This window comes from Pollachius pollachius (genome assembly GCF_949987615.1).
Source record: "Pollachius pollachius genome assembly, chromosome: 1".
Taxonomy (NCBI): domain Eukaryota; kingdom Metazoa; phylum Chordata; class Actinopteri; order Gadiformes; family Gadidae; genus Pollachius; species Pollachius pollachius.
In genome coordinates, this window is record NC_136934.1 from 24,294,121 (window position 1) to 24,312,452 (window position 18,332).

Consider the following 18,332-nt stretch of genomic DNA (forward strand, 5'->3'; position numbering starts at 1 on the left):
CACCCCTGAGGTAGCAGCCTGGACCCCCCGCCCTCCATCACCCCTGAGGTAGCAGCCTGGACCCCCTTCAGCCCCTGAGGTAGCAGACTGGACCCCCCGCCCTCCATCACCCCTGAGGTAGCAGCCTGGACCCCCCAGGTAGCAGACTGGACCCCCCAGGTAGCAGACTGGACCCCCCAGGTAGCAGACTGGACCCCCCAGGTAGCAGACTGGACCCCCCAGGTAGCAGCCACAGTAAGAATCACATCTCAGCAGGGTCTACTGTATTGTTGTAATGTGATAACTTTCTACTGTTAGAATAATAATGTTATAACTCTATATTGTTAGAATAATAATGTTATAACTCTACGGTTATAATATTGTTATAACTATATACTGTTATAATATTTATATTAACTGTTATATTAATAATGTAAACTTAAAAGCATAATTAGAACATAAATCAATATTAATGCTTTAACTTTGTTATAATGAAATGTTATAACTACTGTTATAATATTAATGCTATAACTCTGTTATAATGAAATGTTATAACTACTGTCCTAATAGTAATGTTATAAGACCTTAAGTCACAGCCTCAGCCTGTGTTCACTCCTGTCACCTCAGCTTGCCCTTAGTGTTTAGATCTGACCTGTGCATGCATAGCAATCACTGTATAGTACTGTACATACACTATGGTAATGATGTTCACATGAAGAAATGCCTAAAATATAAACTTTAAGAAACTATATAAATATATCTGTAGATCTATATAGAGGGGACTTGGGATAGGAGACTGCTGTGTAGAAAGTAAACATTTTAAACCGATTTAAGCGTGCTAAAGTTGAACTTTGACTTGCGATTGTGCTTCCTGTGTTCCTGGTGCCTGCTGCAGAGGAGGCTAGACTACAGGGAGCATTGGTTTTGTATTTGCTTGACATTGTTGATGTTAAGGTTGCGACCTGACGCTTATTGCAGTGTATGATGGGAGACCCAATATTACCAGAGAGGTAGATTTAGCAATACTTTGATCTTATGCAAATGTCTCACTGAATTATTTGAGTTGTGGTTTCTGATGGGTGGGGTTGAAGTACCATGATTCTGGTATGGGTTATACAAAATTACTGTTGTCAATGGAAATGTATTGTTTACTGCTTTTTAGATGTTTGAATGATAAAATTCAACAGTATCATACCAATATAACGTCGCAAATAATGAAATGGAGCAAGATTATTTTGATAAACAATGCAGAAGGCTTTACCAGAGTGCAATTTGTAAAATTTTGTCCAAATTAGATTTTCCGAGGAAAATCTTGAATGTGTTGTGGAACTAGGTGACTAAGTACCACATTCCTGTTTCACTTCCAGTTGGCTTACGGAAATATTTGGGACCAGCTGTTTGAAAATGATATAATGTCGTCCTCTTGTGTTACCAGGATCTAACGGCTAAAACTAGTAGCTACTATAACTAGAAACTCCTTGTCAGTCTACAGAGTTCAGATAGATATGACCTTTCTTTTTATTTATAACAGACATTAAACACTCAGTAAGGATCTTTTCTGATCGTTTGACGGAAAAATTTCAGCCTCTGGTTGTTGTGTGGACTGATTCTTCTGAAGTGATTTTAAAATGAGGTTTTGGGGTTATAGATGTAACTTGACCAGTTTAGGTTATCATGCACTGCAAATGTTATGTAATTTTCATTTTGTGTAGGTTTGTTTGATTTGCAATATGCTGGAATGTTTTCTAATGAAATATCTAATAGCTTTTGAAGTGAGATTGAACTAGAATCTATGATATGGAAGAGTACTGTTAATATATGAGCAATGTGAAATACAAAGATGTAATGTAGAACACCACGTATGTTATTCATATAGTCATTGCTACGCTGGTTGTGGAGATATATACTGTATTGAGATGAATAAAGAAAGTTTATTTTTTTCTTTAAATGTCAACATTTTCTGAACAAAAAAAAAAAAGTCAAAAAAAGTAAAAAGTACACTTTGATTAATAGAAACAGGGACAGTGTAAGACATGGTCACTTGTTTACATGCACTTTATTTAACGGGGGGGCAAGACGTCTAGTCGTCTTGTATGCCTGGTAGTAGTTCACCAACATTATAAAACAATATAATCCATTCAACCACCAGCTGTGGGTACACAGCATGTTAAAAGAAGACAACATTGACATTCTCAGATTTAAAACGTAAAGGCATTTAAAAAGTCGCATCAGAAACTACATTTTAACATTTAGCACGGCCAGGGGCAACAAAGGACGGTTGTGATTACAGATGTAACCACATGTTTGTGCAGATTATAAACATATTAAAAATAAAGTGCAGTGAATCTTTAATGGTTGGACTTACTTTGCAATGACCGTTACACACAAGAAATGGGTCACTTGAGTGTCCAGCACTCGCCTATGGCAAGGGTCAACCCTAGTCTTCACATTTAGGGTTGGCTCTTAAACAACCCTGACCCCAATTAACTTAATGGCTTGGACTACAGACTGCTAACAACACCTTAATGTATTATTTAATATTGATTAAAGATCCCATGGTATGAAAATTTAACTTTATGAGGTTTTCTAACATTAATATGTGTTCCCCTAGCCTGACTGGTCCCCCCAGTAGCAAGAAATGGCGTTAGGTGTAAAATGAGCATTAGGTATCCTGCTCTGCCTTTGAAAAAACAAAGCTCAGACGCACCGATTTGGATTTTCCCCGTATGTCGTCATTCGGGGAAATGTTACCTCCCCTTCTCTGCTTTGCCCGCCTAGAGAATTTGGCCCGCCAACTAGACAATGAGCTATGAACTTCTTTGAATCGTTCATTCAGTCGAGTTTCCGTAGCGGTGAATCGAATCATGGAATGCACGGTTCTCAGCTGAGTCAGTCAGACTCAGCTCCTCCCTCGTTCTCATTCTCAAACGATCGTGGAAGTTGGTCATAAATCAACAGAGAGAAACGGAGCAATACCAACGGAAATCGAGGCGGCAGTATAGAGTCGGAAGTCCAACCATTCGCGAAAATAGATAAGAGTAGTATAATATCTGATATTTATATATATTGTATTTAATGGTTTATACTTATATTATACTATATACCTGACCTTTTTATTTTATTGTTCACCTGCTTTGGCAATGAGTTGTAACGGTTTATTTAAAAATGGCGCAACATTTTGAGGAGAGAATCTGCGGGTTGGTGAGGGGTGTCACATGCCACCGCCGCGTAGGCCTACACTTTTTGCACCTATTTATTGCCGATTTCGGATGACACAAAGCAAAATCATCTCCTCTACGGATGCCATGTTTGCAATAGTCGATGCCGGTAATTTGCGACACGAGAGTCACTGCCCTCTAGAGTATGTATGTACCGGAGACAACGTTTGGTACGGACGGACAGATTTTGTCCGGATCCGGAAGGTATGAATCGGCCTTAAGTCTTGTGCGTTTCGGCCGACCGTCCAGACGGAGCCGGCGAATCCGGTGCCCGAAACCGCACATTTCTGAAACCATGTCCGAGGGTGGTTTCAAATCTATCCGGACCTATGCGGTTTCGTGTTGGGATTCATGTGGACGCCTGAAATGCAAACAATGACTTCATCGCCCCACCCCTCAACCCTCTAGCCAATGACCCTTTAAGCCCGCGGCATCTCAGAACTCACAACAACAATGATGGCGGACTACATAAGATAATGTCCCTTGATGGGTTGCTAGGGCAATATTTAATGAGAATCCGCGACCAAAATGGGCGAAAAAGGATTACGGACGGACAAATACACCAAATCTATTTAGATCAATCTTCGTAGAAGAGCTGTTCGTGTTACTGGTTCTTCTCGGACTGTATGTTTGTAAACAACGGTCAGCCTTTATGCGCATGCTTGCCTCTTCATTTTTTTCTGGATTTCTGTAGCAGAAGCAGCGCCCCTTATGGGCCTGGAATGTGAACTACAGCGTTTCTACAGATCGATGTGGTTTCGCAATGACTCCGTCTTTACAGAGATATTTCTGAACCGCATAAAACAAAACCGGATCGTTTTCGCCTGTTTCGGCTCTGTGTGGACGGGCCTCAATCCATCACTACTGTTAACAGAGCGCATGGTACCGTGGCCACAAGCTGCTCAGGGCCACACCCCCACCCTCCTCCTTGACCCGCCTCTCACCTCCTCATTTGCATTAAAGCTACAGACACCAAAACGGCGTGCTTGGGGAAACCTCAATGTGCGACTGGCTCGTAGTGGCTGTAATTCTGCACCACGGCTGAATTTCGGGAACGTCTTCAAATACTGTGTTAGGGGCCCACTAATACCTATATTAAAGCATCCATAAAGTAGCATGCCATGGGATCTTTAAATCCCCATTATTGTTATGGCAGCAGAATAACGTTATTATACCCTATTTACATTCAGAACGTTTCCTGTTGGTTTGACCAGACAACCAAATGGTTAGCATGGTTTGCATGCTCCAGATCCGACTCTTTCTAATGGCTTCCATCCTCGAGATGCAGTACTTGCATCTGTGTTCTGTAGCTGTTAGTGCCCGGCGTCCTCTAGGTGACCAGGGCATCCTGCTCCTCCTCCAGAACGGTCGTGGGAATGGCTCTTTCTGGACAGAAGACTAGCCGTAGCCCAGCTAGTGCAACACGCACCAAAACCCTCAAGACCAAGAAGGCCAAAGGCACTGTGATCTCCATCAGGTGAAAGATGGATGCGCTAAATTGACTCAAAATACATGTTAGAAAAAAGGTTCCAAGCGCCACACAGGGATACAGTGCTAGCTTGGCTAGCATGAAGATGTGCTCGCGGCCAGCGTAGCGTACGTATCGGTGCAGGGTCTCCTGCTCGCTGTAAAGGGCGACCACCCAGATCCCTAGCTGGTTGATACCCGCAAAGAAGATGATGACGCAGCTGACCTGAATGGCCTCCAGCTCGTTGTTAGAGTTGCGCGGGAACTCGTGGGTGAGCTGGTAGGCTAACGGCAGGCCGCCGACAAAGGCGAGCGAGAAGGCATTGAGCAGGCCCATGAAGCGCGTGGTCTTGGTGACGTGGAGGAACAGCGAGTGGTGGACGAACCAGAGCAGCCCCACAGTGACGAAGGACCCGAAGTACGCCAGGTACTCCGGTCCGTAGTCGCTGAGCGCCGACACCAGGCTCCCGTTGTAGACGGTCTTCACGGTCTCTCGGTTGGGGACGTTATTCTCACTGGATACACCACGGAAGAGATCAGGGGTATGTTGCAAGTCAATTCGATATTTCAGATATATTTTATTGTAGATCTCTAATAATAAACAATAATAATATGTATTTTTTCAGAGTTTCTGGGACCCTGTCTGCTACGGACTCATGAGAGCAGAACCCACCATATGTCCAAGATGAGCAGCGTGGCCACGATGGCATAGACACCATCGCTGAAGGCCTCCAGCCGCTCCTTGGACAGTGGCTCACTGGCCTGGTAGAGGGGCTCAGGGTCTGGGGTCTCCTCCTCACCTACACACACACCAACACTTTATCAATGTGCTGCAACCGCTGCAAAGATCATGTCAGAATATGCTATAGACATTTTTTTCCTGCAAGCTATATGTTTACACACTTTTTAATTTATGATTGTTTAGATCACTTTAGCTCATTTCAGTCAGTCTTAACATTCTCTTAACTGTATGTGCAAATCTCACAGCTGTTTTATGGGACATCTCAACACTATTGCATGTCTGCAACATGCAGGGATTCATTAAAAAATAATAAATGCTTCAAAACCTGCAATAAATCGGCCAATGGCACCAAAATGAAAAGTTGGCCACGTTTGAGAGATTCTGGTCAAAATGTTCAGATGTTTTTTCCCCATTACGGTCAATGTGGAAAGGTTCCTTATTGACAAATCTGTTATGTTCTTCTTTGGAGTGGACACTGACTGTTGACTGGGTTTTACAAGAATGTCAGTTTGGGCCATTTGTGTGCTACTTTGTATAACATACAGATTTAAACAGGTAGTTTACAGAGAAAAGTCAACACCATACAATGTACATACTGTACATAGAAAAAGGATATGCACATTTGTATGCAAAATGTAAAATCATTTTAAAATGGTAGTGTTGTGCTGTGAGAAAGCTCCATATAAATATATGCTTCCAAACTTCATTGGTTGATGGGTCCGATGTGATGTGAGGTAATTTGCCACAAAACACACAAATTTTGACAAATGAATGGAACAAATTTTCTGTTAGAAGTTTGGAAAATGATGGCATGTTCACTGAATCAACTCATCCATTTATTTAACAACAGTAAAAAGTTGGGCATATCTAAATGAATGTGATGCTCACCGGTGGCTTTGCTGCGACACCACTTTAAGAACTGGGAGATATATGGAAGGAAGATCACCATGGCCAGCAGCACGTAGGACTGAAACAGATGAATACTTATCGACTATATCTATATAATAACTTTATAGCAATGAGTAGGACAGGAACAACAGTAGTAGTAAAATACCATAACGACAACAATTGAGTATCTTATTATTGTTCCTTTAATATTAATTTATATTTTAGTACTAAAAAAGAGCCTTTGGTTAACAGAGCTACAAAGTCATGGAATTGCCATGAATTCAGTCCCAAAAGTGTCTAAGTTAGAAGTGATAAATGACACCTCTCTATATGGAGTGCTGTAATTAGCTGTTTGTTCATGTTCATCAAGCACAGCTTGATGAACAGACCATGGAATCAAGACCCCCGTACCATAAAGACATCCATGAGGATGAACGGTTGGGGGGGGGGGGGGGGGGACATACCAGTTGGAGGAATATGAAGGAGAAGATGCTGGCAAGGAAGCACATGACTGGAACCTTGAGGATGACCTGCAGGATGTGTTGTTTGTAGACCTTTAGGTCCTCTGAGGTCTGGATCTGCTCCTTAAGCAGGAAGGGTCTACTGAAGGCGTAGACCACCACCAACGCCTGGACGGGACATGGAAATACCTCCTTATACATACGGATATTTTTTGATTTTAGTCATTACCAATTATGATTGCGACTGTGACCTTGGTTGGAACAAAGACATGCTTTATCGCTGCCAGTAAAGAAGTTACCATGACGAGTTTCTAATTTGAAATGTAATTTAACGTCAAGTTTAAATATATTTATATAGATTTTCATGAATTCTGACAAAAATCGGTCAATGGTTTTCTGGTCCCATGCATGAGGATAAGGACTGTGAGACTGTACCTGAATCAGGCCGATGACCATTACACAGCCGCAGAACAGCAGGATCCCCAGGTGGTTCTCAGGAAACGTCGCCATCAGCGAAAACTGAGCTCAGAAGGTTTAAAGTGAGGACAACCACTCTGTCAGCACCACGGCTATCTGCCAGCACTGCTGCTCTCTCTGAGAGCTGAGCTTGTAGAGTTTGTGGAGGGAGCAGGATCCCTATGGAATCACACCCTGTGCCTGTGTCTTTTGAACGTTAGACCGAGGGAGACTTAGAGATCCCCTGGCACTCATCGCAAGAGCAAGGGTGCTTAACCCGCTGTCTTGTTAAAAATGACCAAACCTGGTACCTTGTTCCAACATGGGCACCTAATCATATCCTAGTTTATAACTGGATAGCCTCATTCCTCCCCTCTCCACTGTGATAACCAGTGTTTCCTGAGCCTTCTGGCAAATCTTGTCAGCGGTGAATCACCAAGAGGGTGATACACCCTGATAGTGGAGGAGACGTCAACACACACACTATATGAATCAAATTCATTTTTGTTATGAAATGTCTACACTTTTATAAATAACCAGCCTACAGAGGCAAAACTATAGGAAAATGTGAGTGTGTCTTAGTATGCATAGCAGTAAACTGGAAACCTTATGAACCGTACTATTCTTTAGAGCAACAGGGATAGGGGCGATGGTTAGAGGTTAGGGACGTTCTGTCCACTACTTTATTGCATTTTAAAAATTAATAAATACATTTTTGCCTGGCTAGCCTCGTTGGCCTTTACAATTATAGGGGAAACACTGGGGTGATGGTTAGGGGTTAGGGTGATGGTTAGAGGTTATTGGTGATGGTAGAGGTCAGGGGTCAGTTGATGGTTAGAGGTTAGGGACGATGGTTGATGAGTAGACTGTGCGATGTACTTACTGTGTACGGGAGGAAGGTTATCAGCATCATACAGGCCTGGAACACACAGGAGGATTTTCTAAGGACAAGCTAGATGTAACTAGCTACATATAATACACATACTAAGTCTCATTCTGACATGCATACCAACTCATGCTACCTACCTCCCATGCTAACTCCGTACCAACTCCCATACTGAGTCCCTATTGAAACATACTAACTCCATACTGACTCAAACTCAATACCAACTCCCATACTGACTCATACTTACTAAATACTTACTCCCATACTAACTTATACAAACTAACTCATACTAACTCAATACTCAATACTAACTGATACTTACTCAATACTCCATACTGACTCATACTTACTCCCATACTAATTTATACAAACTAGCTCATACTCAAGGCCGCCTTAATGCACGGGCTTACCTGGGCTGAAGCCCCAGGGACTACGACGATCAGGGGCCTATCATTAGCTGCAGTATATATGTATATATATATATATATACATATATATACTTTTTTTTTATATACTTGCTCATGATAGGCCCCCCGATCAGCGCAGGCCCATAACAATGTGATTTCTTGGGGCCTACAAAGATCATAGGCCTATCACGAGGCAAGAAAATACTAATAAAAATCACATTGCTTTGGTATTTGTCAAATTTTCTGTCCATCACTTGATATGAATTTTTGCGGCTTCTAATTGGCCCAATTTACCAGTGACCCACGTGGGCACCATAACACAATAGCCTATCACATTCTAGAGGAATGTCTTGGCTTGTGATTCAAAATTCATGCACGAGCTTACCTGGGCTGAAGCCTACGACGATCAGGGGCCTATCATGAGCCGCAGTATTTAATATATATTACATATATTAAATACTGCAGCTCATGATAGGCCTCTGATCTTTGTAGGCCCCAAACAAGAAATAACATTGTTTTGGGCCTACGCCGACCGTGGGGCCTATCATGAGCCAGTATAAAATATATATATAATAAATATATTTTTTTTATCTATCTCCCACACTAACAACATATTGAGATTTAGCAGAATGCCCCTGACGAGGACTATAGGTACCAGGTTGAGGAGAGCCAGGCAGTCATCGATGCGTACGATCACCTGAAATAACCTGCAGAAAAAAGGTCATCACTCACCCAGAAGAAGTTCAACAAAATACTGTACAGCAGCATATAGTACAAATCATCTTCTTCCTACAGGCAGCCAGAAGAAATAGTCATTGCTCAAAGAACATTTCACTCACAAAAAGCTGATGGCTACATCATTTTTAACAAATGACACTCAAATGTTTAATCAAGGCTACTTCAGCCATTTGTAACCTATACAACCTTAGACTAGAACACATTAAGGTAGGCTCCAACTCAATTAACACAATAAACAGTAACACAATAAACACAGCAGACTGACCTGACGTGTGCGGCCCAGGCCACCGTTACGATCAGGAACGTCATTAAATAAACGCCAATTTTTGTGGTCAACAAAACCTGAACACTCTCCTTCAACTCCTAAAAGACAGTCAAGGTCAGGTTTAAAGACATATGGTGGTGCGAACTATAGTGTAGTTACTCAAGTATAGGCCTTATAGACTGCCATAGGTGGCCTGTCTCATTGGGTAAGAAATGTCAGATCTAGGCTCTTCATTAATTCAGTCTTATCCTACATTTAGTGGTATTTAAATGGGAAACTACAACCATGGAATGGGCACATGAAGCCATAGTAATATCAAATAGTTGGCTCAATTTATACTATTCATTGATCACCTCGTCTTCTCCTATCTTGGTGTGCGCGACAGGTAGAATCTGTAAAGAGGAAAGGATTTATTAATACATTGCACTTCAGTCGCCGCCTACACTTTTAAATCGGGGCCAGGAAGTGTAGTGCGTGTGTGCGCGCGCACGTGCGTGCATGTATGTCTGCGTAATCCTAGTCGGAGGACTGCGGACAGGTCCTACTTGTGTTTGTTTCTTTGTTTATTTATTGCCTACCATGACCGTGGCTATGATGGAGATCAAGGCGTCGCTGTACGCCAGGAGGCGTTGGGAGGACTGCGTACTGCCGTGCGTATTACTCTGTGTACTCCTGTGTTCAGAGAGACTCTCCAAGAAGGAGGACGTCTCACTCCTTTTTCTCTCCTCCATCCCCTCCGCTACGGAGTGTTCAATGATCTCCATGATAGCAGAAAGCCTTCGGTTCTCCCAGACGTCTAGGGACCATCTGACGCCCCTTTCTGTTTGGGAACACAACAAAACAGCTGATCCCGCTCAGGCGGAAATAACGATGGCATATTTCCTGCGCGTCACATTCACACGGACGTGCAAAAAACATAAGATTGTTTAGGAAAAGAGTCTGCATTATTATTATTATTATTATTATTATTATTATTATTATTATTATTATTATTATTATTATTATTATTATTAGGTGAGTGCTGCATGCAGCGCTCAACTATTGTTCTTCGTAAGTTCTATTCTTTCTTTCTTTCTTTCTTTATTATTTTCTACAAACTTTGGGACCTATCATCTTCCTCAATTTTTCACCTCGAGACTCCATTCAAATTTTATAATGTTCAGAATAGCTTGGAATCAGATTTTTAAAATTTCTTATACTTTTCAAGATATTCTACTTGTAAAATACAATTTTCTTAACAAGTCATTGACTCTAAAACGGTTTAGACGTAACTAAATCAAATTTCGACCGTTTATCTTCGTTCAAACCATTTAACAAATCTACACACTTGTATCTTCAATAATATCTAAACGGAATTTCGGTATCATTTAATCTTTATTCAGAATGACAGTTTTAGTTTCATACCGGCTTCGTTTTCAGTGGTCATTGATTTACGTTGACGCTGGAGCGTGAGGACGTCCAGCAGTGTTGCCAGATTGGGCTGTTTTTTCCCGCTCTATTGGGCTACTTTTAATCACGCACCGGCTCGCTATTCTCTTAAAGCGGTGGTTTGGTGGTTTATTGGGTTTAAAGGGGGGGGGGGGGGGGTAGTGTGCAAATTATTCTGAAGAGGTCTAGACTCCGTGCGCAGCCCCACCTTCTCCAGTGAACCAAGAAAGCCTGCGCCGTGACGAACGGGGGAATTTTATTTATCAAAAACTCAACTTCACCATCGCACCAACGCTTGACTTCATGTTTATTGTTTAATGGGAAAGAAGGCGTAGCCATGCGTGTGCGCGTGTCGACTCATTAGCATCTGTACCGTGGCCTGAGCGCACCTCTCCGAAGTGTGCTGAGGCTACGGATTTGAACTGTACTTGAGTACGGTTGGCGTGCTCACACTAGCCAAACGATCTAGACTTGAGCACGGTACAGGTATGAAACGGACTTGGGCTAGGTACAGATGGCCTAGTGTGAGTGCGCCCTTACGTTGACGCTGGAGCGTGAGGATGTTCAGCAGTGTTGCGAGATAGGGCTGTTTTTTTCGCTTTATTGGGCTACTTTTAATCACGCACCGACTCGCTATTCTCTTAAACACACACACACACACACACACACACACACACACACACACCAGCAGTGCTGGGCCCCCTTTCCCGAAAGCATCGTTAGCCTAAGTGGATCGTGAAGTGCGTCGTACGAGCATCGTACAGTTTTCACACCGTTTCCCGAAAGCATCGTTGGAAACGAACGTCGTGAAAACGCTCGTAGCTAACGAGGACTCCAGGTGTACTCGTAGGACGCTAAGAGCATCGTTAGCCTACTATAGCCTCAGTGGCGTCACCAGCGGACATTCCGTGTATTGGATGTGTTTCATTAAAACACATCTAATACCACGGAATGCCCAGCTGGCGCAATGTCGCAACCAAAAACAGTGGTTACCGCCGATATATTACTCATAGAGTACTGTTAGATTTAAACAGCAAAGATAAAGACATGTTAGAAGTCAACAACAGCATAATTTATTGCAGCAATTTAATTTTCTAAAAATACATGCGCAGCCGAAATGAACCGATCAAACGCCACGTCACAAGGCATATAATACAATTAAATGACTCCATCGCTCTTGTTTGGGAGGTTGCTTTCGAGCTGCACTTGCTGTCCTCATATTGATCAATGACAGAAGACATAGGCTACTGTAGACATGATTTGCGATTTGTTGCGATTGTTTGAATTAAGCACTGTAGGCGCCTCGGTGAGGCTGTGATGAAGTTCAAAATTTATTGGACCGTGTCTAGACAGTAACGAACATCCCTGACCATAGTTAATCGCGTTTGTAGTCTACACTCAGACGTGAACTCATTATTGCATGCGGGTGTCTTCATTCATTAAAAAATTTAAACATTCGGGAGTATGCAATAATACAAATTATTCTAAAGAGTTATAGACTCCGTGCGCAGCCCCGCCTTCTCCAGTGAACCAAGAAAGCCTGCGCCTTGACGAACGGGGGATTTGACCCCCTCGGTTTTACACAGGAAACTTGAGATAAGAAGCTGAAATCACCGGGCGTGCCAAGCTGCGACCGAACGGGCTTGGCAGTGTTAAAAGACCTATAGCCTACATCATCCTGCCCAACAATATGGGCAGGATCTAGACCAAGCTCTCCTAATCGGGTCAGCGATAACCGTGTGTCAATGCCTAGTCTCTGCGTTTGAATGATAATGATTGAATGGAACGTTGCATTTTTAATGTCTACAAATATTCTAGACTAGAGAGTGCGCGCCAATCAATGAAACATTATGCCGATTCAGATAAAGTCGTCTCTCTTTGCTGCGCAAAGCATGTTTCAGATATCAGGACATTAATATAAAGTTGTCACAAAAGCTATTTTTGATTATTGAAATATGAAATTATTTCAAGGGGGAAAATGCTGTGAAAAAATGTACGCACAGTGCATTCAGGATTAGGACTGATACATATGTCAGCCTAGGCCTAATCAATTGTGTTTTAATATCTTTAGCATTCATATTATTGCAGTCTATTCTTTTCGTAGGCTACTCTGCTGTTGGCCTTGATGCGGAGATATTTTAACGCTTTTTAACCCGATTTTCCTGCGACATTCCTGCGTCTCCCCCTCCTACGGAGCCCATTTCAGCACCGTGTCAGTAGACAGGTACAATCCTACGAACGTCGAGAGTGCAGTGAACGCGCGTTCATGTTAAGAGGAGTTTCGGGAAACGCTCCAAATAAATTTACGATGGATCGCAATTATAATAATTATAATAATAATAATAATAACACTGATTGGTGTGGATACATACATTTAATGTGATTATTTTTATAATTTCAGGCTATCAAAACCAGGTTTGCTGATGTCCTGGGAAATGAAGAGGCTATACCTTCTGCCGTAACTCTTCCAAAATTCAAACTTCGTTGGCTGCGGTCACAGGAGTTAAAGGATAAGGCTAAGGCAAGTTTGCTGGCAGAGTGCCGTAAAATTGTCCTTGAAGAAGCACAGCCAGGTACCAGCACATCTTCACATCACACAGATTCAGTAATTTCTTTGCTTTTGAGGAGGATGAGGAGGACACCTCCTCTTCAGCAGAAAACCAGGTGGTGGACTATATTAGATCTTCAGCACAAAACTTGAACTCTGTGTGAATTTTCTCTCATCAAGAAAGTTTCACTACGTTACAATGCTGCTACTCCATCTAGTGCACCTGTTGAGAGACTGTTCAGCCTGGGCAAACTTGTTTTCTCTCCGAAGAGGAACAGACTGTCAGACAAGAGATTTGAAAAGCTTCTCCTCCTACGTTACAACCACTGGTTTAATCGTTAGATGAGAGGAGTATTTTAGTAAAGATAGGTTAATACATTGTTCATTTAACTGAGAACGAACAACATGTTAAGCTACATTGAGAGTTGGATAGTGCTCTGTTTATTGTGCAATAATATACAGGTACGGATATTTCCACCACTTAATGGTCAGATCTTCCTTTGTTTCTTTTTACCCAAGTTTACATTTGTGTGTCTTAGTTTTGCACTTGATTGCAAAGTGTGAATAGCTGAATATTTTTATTTATAACATTTCATTTTGTTACTGTACTGAATATTTAAGAGTTGGATAGTGCTCTGTTTATTGTGCAATGGTATACAGGTTCAGTGAATTGCACTACTTAAAGGTCAAATTTTCCTTTGTTTCTTTTTACCCAAGTTTACTTTTTTGGGTATTTGGTTTTGTACTTGAATGCAAAGTGTGTGAATATTATTTTATTTTCAATATTTAATTTTGTTACTTTATGGAATATTTAAGAGTAGGATAGTGTTCCGTGTATTGTGCAGTAGGCCTAATATACAGTTACAGAGAATTGCACTACTTTTAATGGCCAGATTTTCCTTTGTCGTTTGACGTCTTTGACGTTAAAGATGTTGTAGAACGTAACAGCGTTATAGAACATAAAAAATAACGCCAGTTACTTTGCTGAGCAACTAATTACTTTTACAATGTGGTAACTGAGTTACTAACTCAATTACTTTTTGGGAGAAGTTATTTGTAACTGTTACTAATTACTTTTTAAAAGTAACTTGACCTACACTGTTGCTGAATGATATGAGTTTGAGATATTATGTTCAGTCTGATCTGATCAATTTTTCTTTGGAAAAAAGACGTAAAGTCATTGCACCTGCTGGTGGAGATGACCTCATGTCCTAGTGGAGGGGGGGGATTGGTCAGTTTTTCAACTGTCGAGAAATGGACTTGAGCATTGTTCGAGTTCCTGTTTATAATGTTAGAGAAGAACAGCTTTCTTGCTGTATATGTCTCAGTATTACAATTTCAAAGCATCTCCTTATATATTATGTAGTGTACAGGGAGCTTGGTTTTGCGCCACTGTCTTTCAGCCTTCTTACACTCTCTGTTCAAAAGTTTAACTGTTGGGTTTTGTTTCCATGGGGCTCACTGTTTTCTATTAATTTTTTCAAGTTTTACTGGCACTATATCATCTATAATCTCTAACATTCATGAATTAAAATTATCCATCACGTCATCTACTGAGTTTGATGTTGGACTCGAAAGCTGTGAGAAAAACGCTTGTTCAAAGAGAACATTAGTGTTATCATTGATCATTCTCCTCTTATCATCACAGAGCTGTTAAGACTTTTATGGGGACATGGATACATCAAAGAAAAAACATGAATGATCAGACAATGCTAAATCCCTAACAGTAAACGAAATATCAACACCTTTTGTGATGACCAGGTCAAGTGTACGACCTAGGGAGTGCGTTGGCCCCTGTACATGTTGTGTTAAGAGCAAGAAATCAAGGTTATAAGAGCAAATAAGATCATTGATTAAAAAAAGATTTGTTTAAGAGAGATCTGACATTCAATAGGGCAAGTTTCACTATAGTGGTGTGAACCTCTTGAACATTCTGAGTTTGCTTAGCTACTCGCTGAAGATTGGCCAGATTTACCCCATAGGCTGGATGTAATCGTTATCGCCTATCACTTGTTAGTATCAGGATAGGACAGCTGGGGACGTTAGCGCTAGGTAGCGTAAGCTGGGTGGGTGGACAGGAGCACGGTGGATTTACATTGCCAGCCGGACCCTCATAATTCATAGGCTGGGAAATGTATGCATTAGTGGGAGTTCGGTTCTACCCCTTCCGGTAGAGCCCATGGGACCTTAGAGATAGAAAATATGAATGGGTTTCAGTGGAGAGAAAGTAATTATTTTCTGGTCCCAGTCTTCATGTGCCCTGGATTACATGTTGTTTGTGGATTTAAATAATATTTTTTCATGCAAGGAAAACTAAAACATTTCGCGAAGAAGTTTAATAATGTTAGGTTTTGTGTGAGGCCGCTTTGTGAACTACAGGGGCCTCTACGAATTCTCTTTTTTGCATAAATTTCCTTTCCTATGGAGATGGCCCGGAAGTGCTTAGAGGAAAGGTGGTTCAAATTCTAAAAATGCTTAGGAAAGGAGCCTTGATGCCTCCTTAAACCCTCCTTTAGCATAGGTTACTACTGAGCTTCCTTTGCGAATGGAGAGGAGATAGTGGTATCCCATAATCCTTTACGGCGGCAATATTTACCGACATTACGCAAAGACGCATGAGAGACGCGGTAAAGCAGAAGAATAGAAGAGAAGAAAATACAATTGATAATAATGGATACCAATTCCAGAAACATAATTATTTGAATATAAATGAATTCATTTATTGCTGGTTAGTAAGCACATAAAATACACCATAAGAAAAGAAGATGCCAACTTCACATTTAAGAAAGATTACTGGGGGCAGTTAATTTCAACATCAACATAAGTTTAGCCTCTTCTTTTTTGAACAATTTTTAACAATAAAAGGTCAAACTCTTGACATGAAAAAATATCATTTAAATCCACAAACAACATATGTGTAATCCGGGGCATATAAAGACTGGGACTAGAAGATAATTACTTTCTCTCCATTGAAACCCATTCATATTTCGGTAAGGAAGAGTGGAGTCTAATTCATTTTAAACAGTGCTGTCTTTTCCTATGTTCGAAAGGAAGCACCTTTCATCTCTCCTTGAGCCGATGAGGTTTTCCTCAAAGGTTAAGGAAAGGAGGCTTAATGGTTAGGAGATTTGACTGTTCGTAGAGACCCCAGCTCTTTGCTGCTCTCAACGCGAATGATATACGTCACCACCCGCACTTGGAACTCCGGTACAGACATGGCGATCTCTCGGTCAAACTCTTGACATGAAATATTATCATTTAAATCCACAAACAACATATGTGTAATCCGGGGCATATAAAGACTGGGACCAGAAGATAAATACTTTCTCTCCATTGAAACCCATTCATATTTTTCGATCTCATAGGTCCCATGGGCTCTACCGGAAAGGTTCGTGACTTCGCCACTCTATGGAGCTAAGGTGATGGCGGATATAATATTAGAGGTTGGAAGAAAGGGCACGAGCTCCCGCAAAGTTTAAATGAAGTCCATCCATCGCAAAAAGTTTGCTGCGCTGCCAGAAAAGTTTGAAATTGTCAATACAACGTTGTGTGCGGCATGCGGACTGGAGCCAGGTGTTCAGACATAGCAATCTGGAAAAATGGTCACTGCCACGACCAGCCGTGGTCGTGGGGCCAGAGACCTTGTAGTGAAGTTGTTTTAATACACTGAACAGTCGGATGAAGTCAATCTTTAATAATTCCGACTGCCGTTTGCCAACGTCATTTGTCCCGACGGGCAGAGGGATTCAGCCGATGGGAAGGACAACGCAACTTCCTGGATTTTGTCAGCGATGTCTACCACAGTGGCACCAGGAAAAACCCTACTGCGGGCATTGAATATTGAGACGTTTTTTAATAATCGAGTCGTTCATGATGATTGTGTGATTCGTTTACATTGTAGGACAAGCTTCAGTCAGATTGCAATTATGGGATTCTCATTTGAACAACTTGGGGGCGCCATTGCTAAATAAGCGGACAATGTAGTTTTAGGAAGGATTATGGTTAACGGTTCATAATAACTTTTTAAAACATTAACCTTACAATAATTACATTAATTTCACTAGCATATATTGTATTTATTTACAATAATTGTAGTAAGGAACTTAAAGTAGTTATGAATAACCAAACACATAAACACGCATAAAATATATATTCCTCCACGACAAGTCTCTGGGACCGTTACACAGCCTCTGTTGATTTATGTCCTCCATAAAGAAGGCCGTTTACTGCCCTTCCTACACCCCTACAGACTGATATATTACTATAGTAGGCCTACTGATATAGTACTTTAGTACTATAGTAGGCCTACTGCTATAGCACATTTACATTTACGGCATTTAGCAGACGCTTTCATCCAAAGCGACTTACAATAAGTACATTTGTCATAAGAAGTGAAACAATATATCACTGTCGGTACAATGAAGATGTTCATAGAACCAAGTGCAAGTACTAACAATCGCTAGGCTTACCCATTCCCCGTATGCAGCAGTGATAGCAGCTACTGCAGATGCTACACAATTAAGTACTATGAATAAGTACAATGTACATTAAGTGCGTACATTAAGTGCCACGACGTACAACATACAATGGTGGTTGGAAGGGACTGGATGGCTTTGCAGAGTCCAGGTGAACTCTGAACTGGTGAGTTTTGAGTCTTTTGAGGAAGCTGGTGAGCGACTCTCACCAGAGTTGTGACTTCGTTGATCGACCTTTGCTTGAACTACTACTATAGTAGGCCTGATATACTGATTACTATAGTAGGCCTACTTCTATAGTACAGCAGTACTCCGTAATGATGTACTGCTATAGTACTTCAGTACTCCTCATTGCTATAGTAGCCTACTGGAGT

The 18,332-nt window shown here is 41.5% G+C and overlaps 1 protein-coding gene across 1 annotated transcript; it reads right to left on the reverse strand.

Moving 5' to 3' along the window:
- Positions 1-1,890: 1,890 nt before the first annotated feature.
- Positions 1,891-10,355, reverse strand: tmem175 (transmembrane protein 175). Its single transcript, XM_079742661.1, has 10 exons — positions 10,086-10,355; positions 9,861-9,899; positions 9,508-9,605; positions 9,160-9,211; positions 8,095-8,130; positions 7,191-7,274; positions 6,759-6,923; positions 6,295-6,373; positions 5,338-5,464; positions 1,891-5,179 (listed from the first exon to the last, which is right to left on the reverse strand). The coding sequence occupies exons 1-10, from the start codon at positions 10,269-10,271 to the stop codon at positions 4,528-4,530; spliced, it is 1,518 nt and encodes a 505-aa protein (XP_079598787.1). The 5' UTR covers positions 10,272-10,355; the 3' UTR covers positions 1,891-4,527.
- Positions 10,356-18,332: the final 7,977 nt, after the last annotated feature.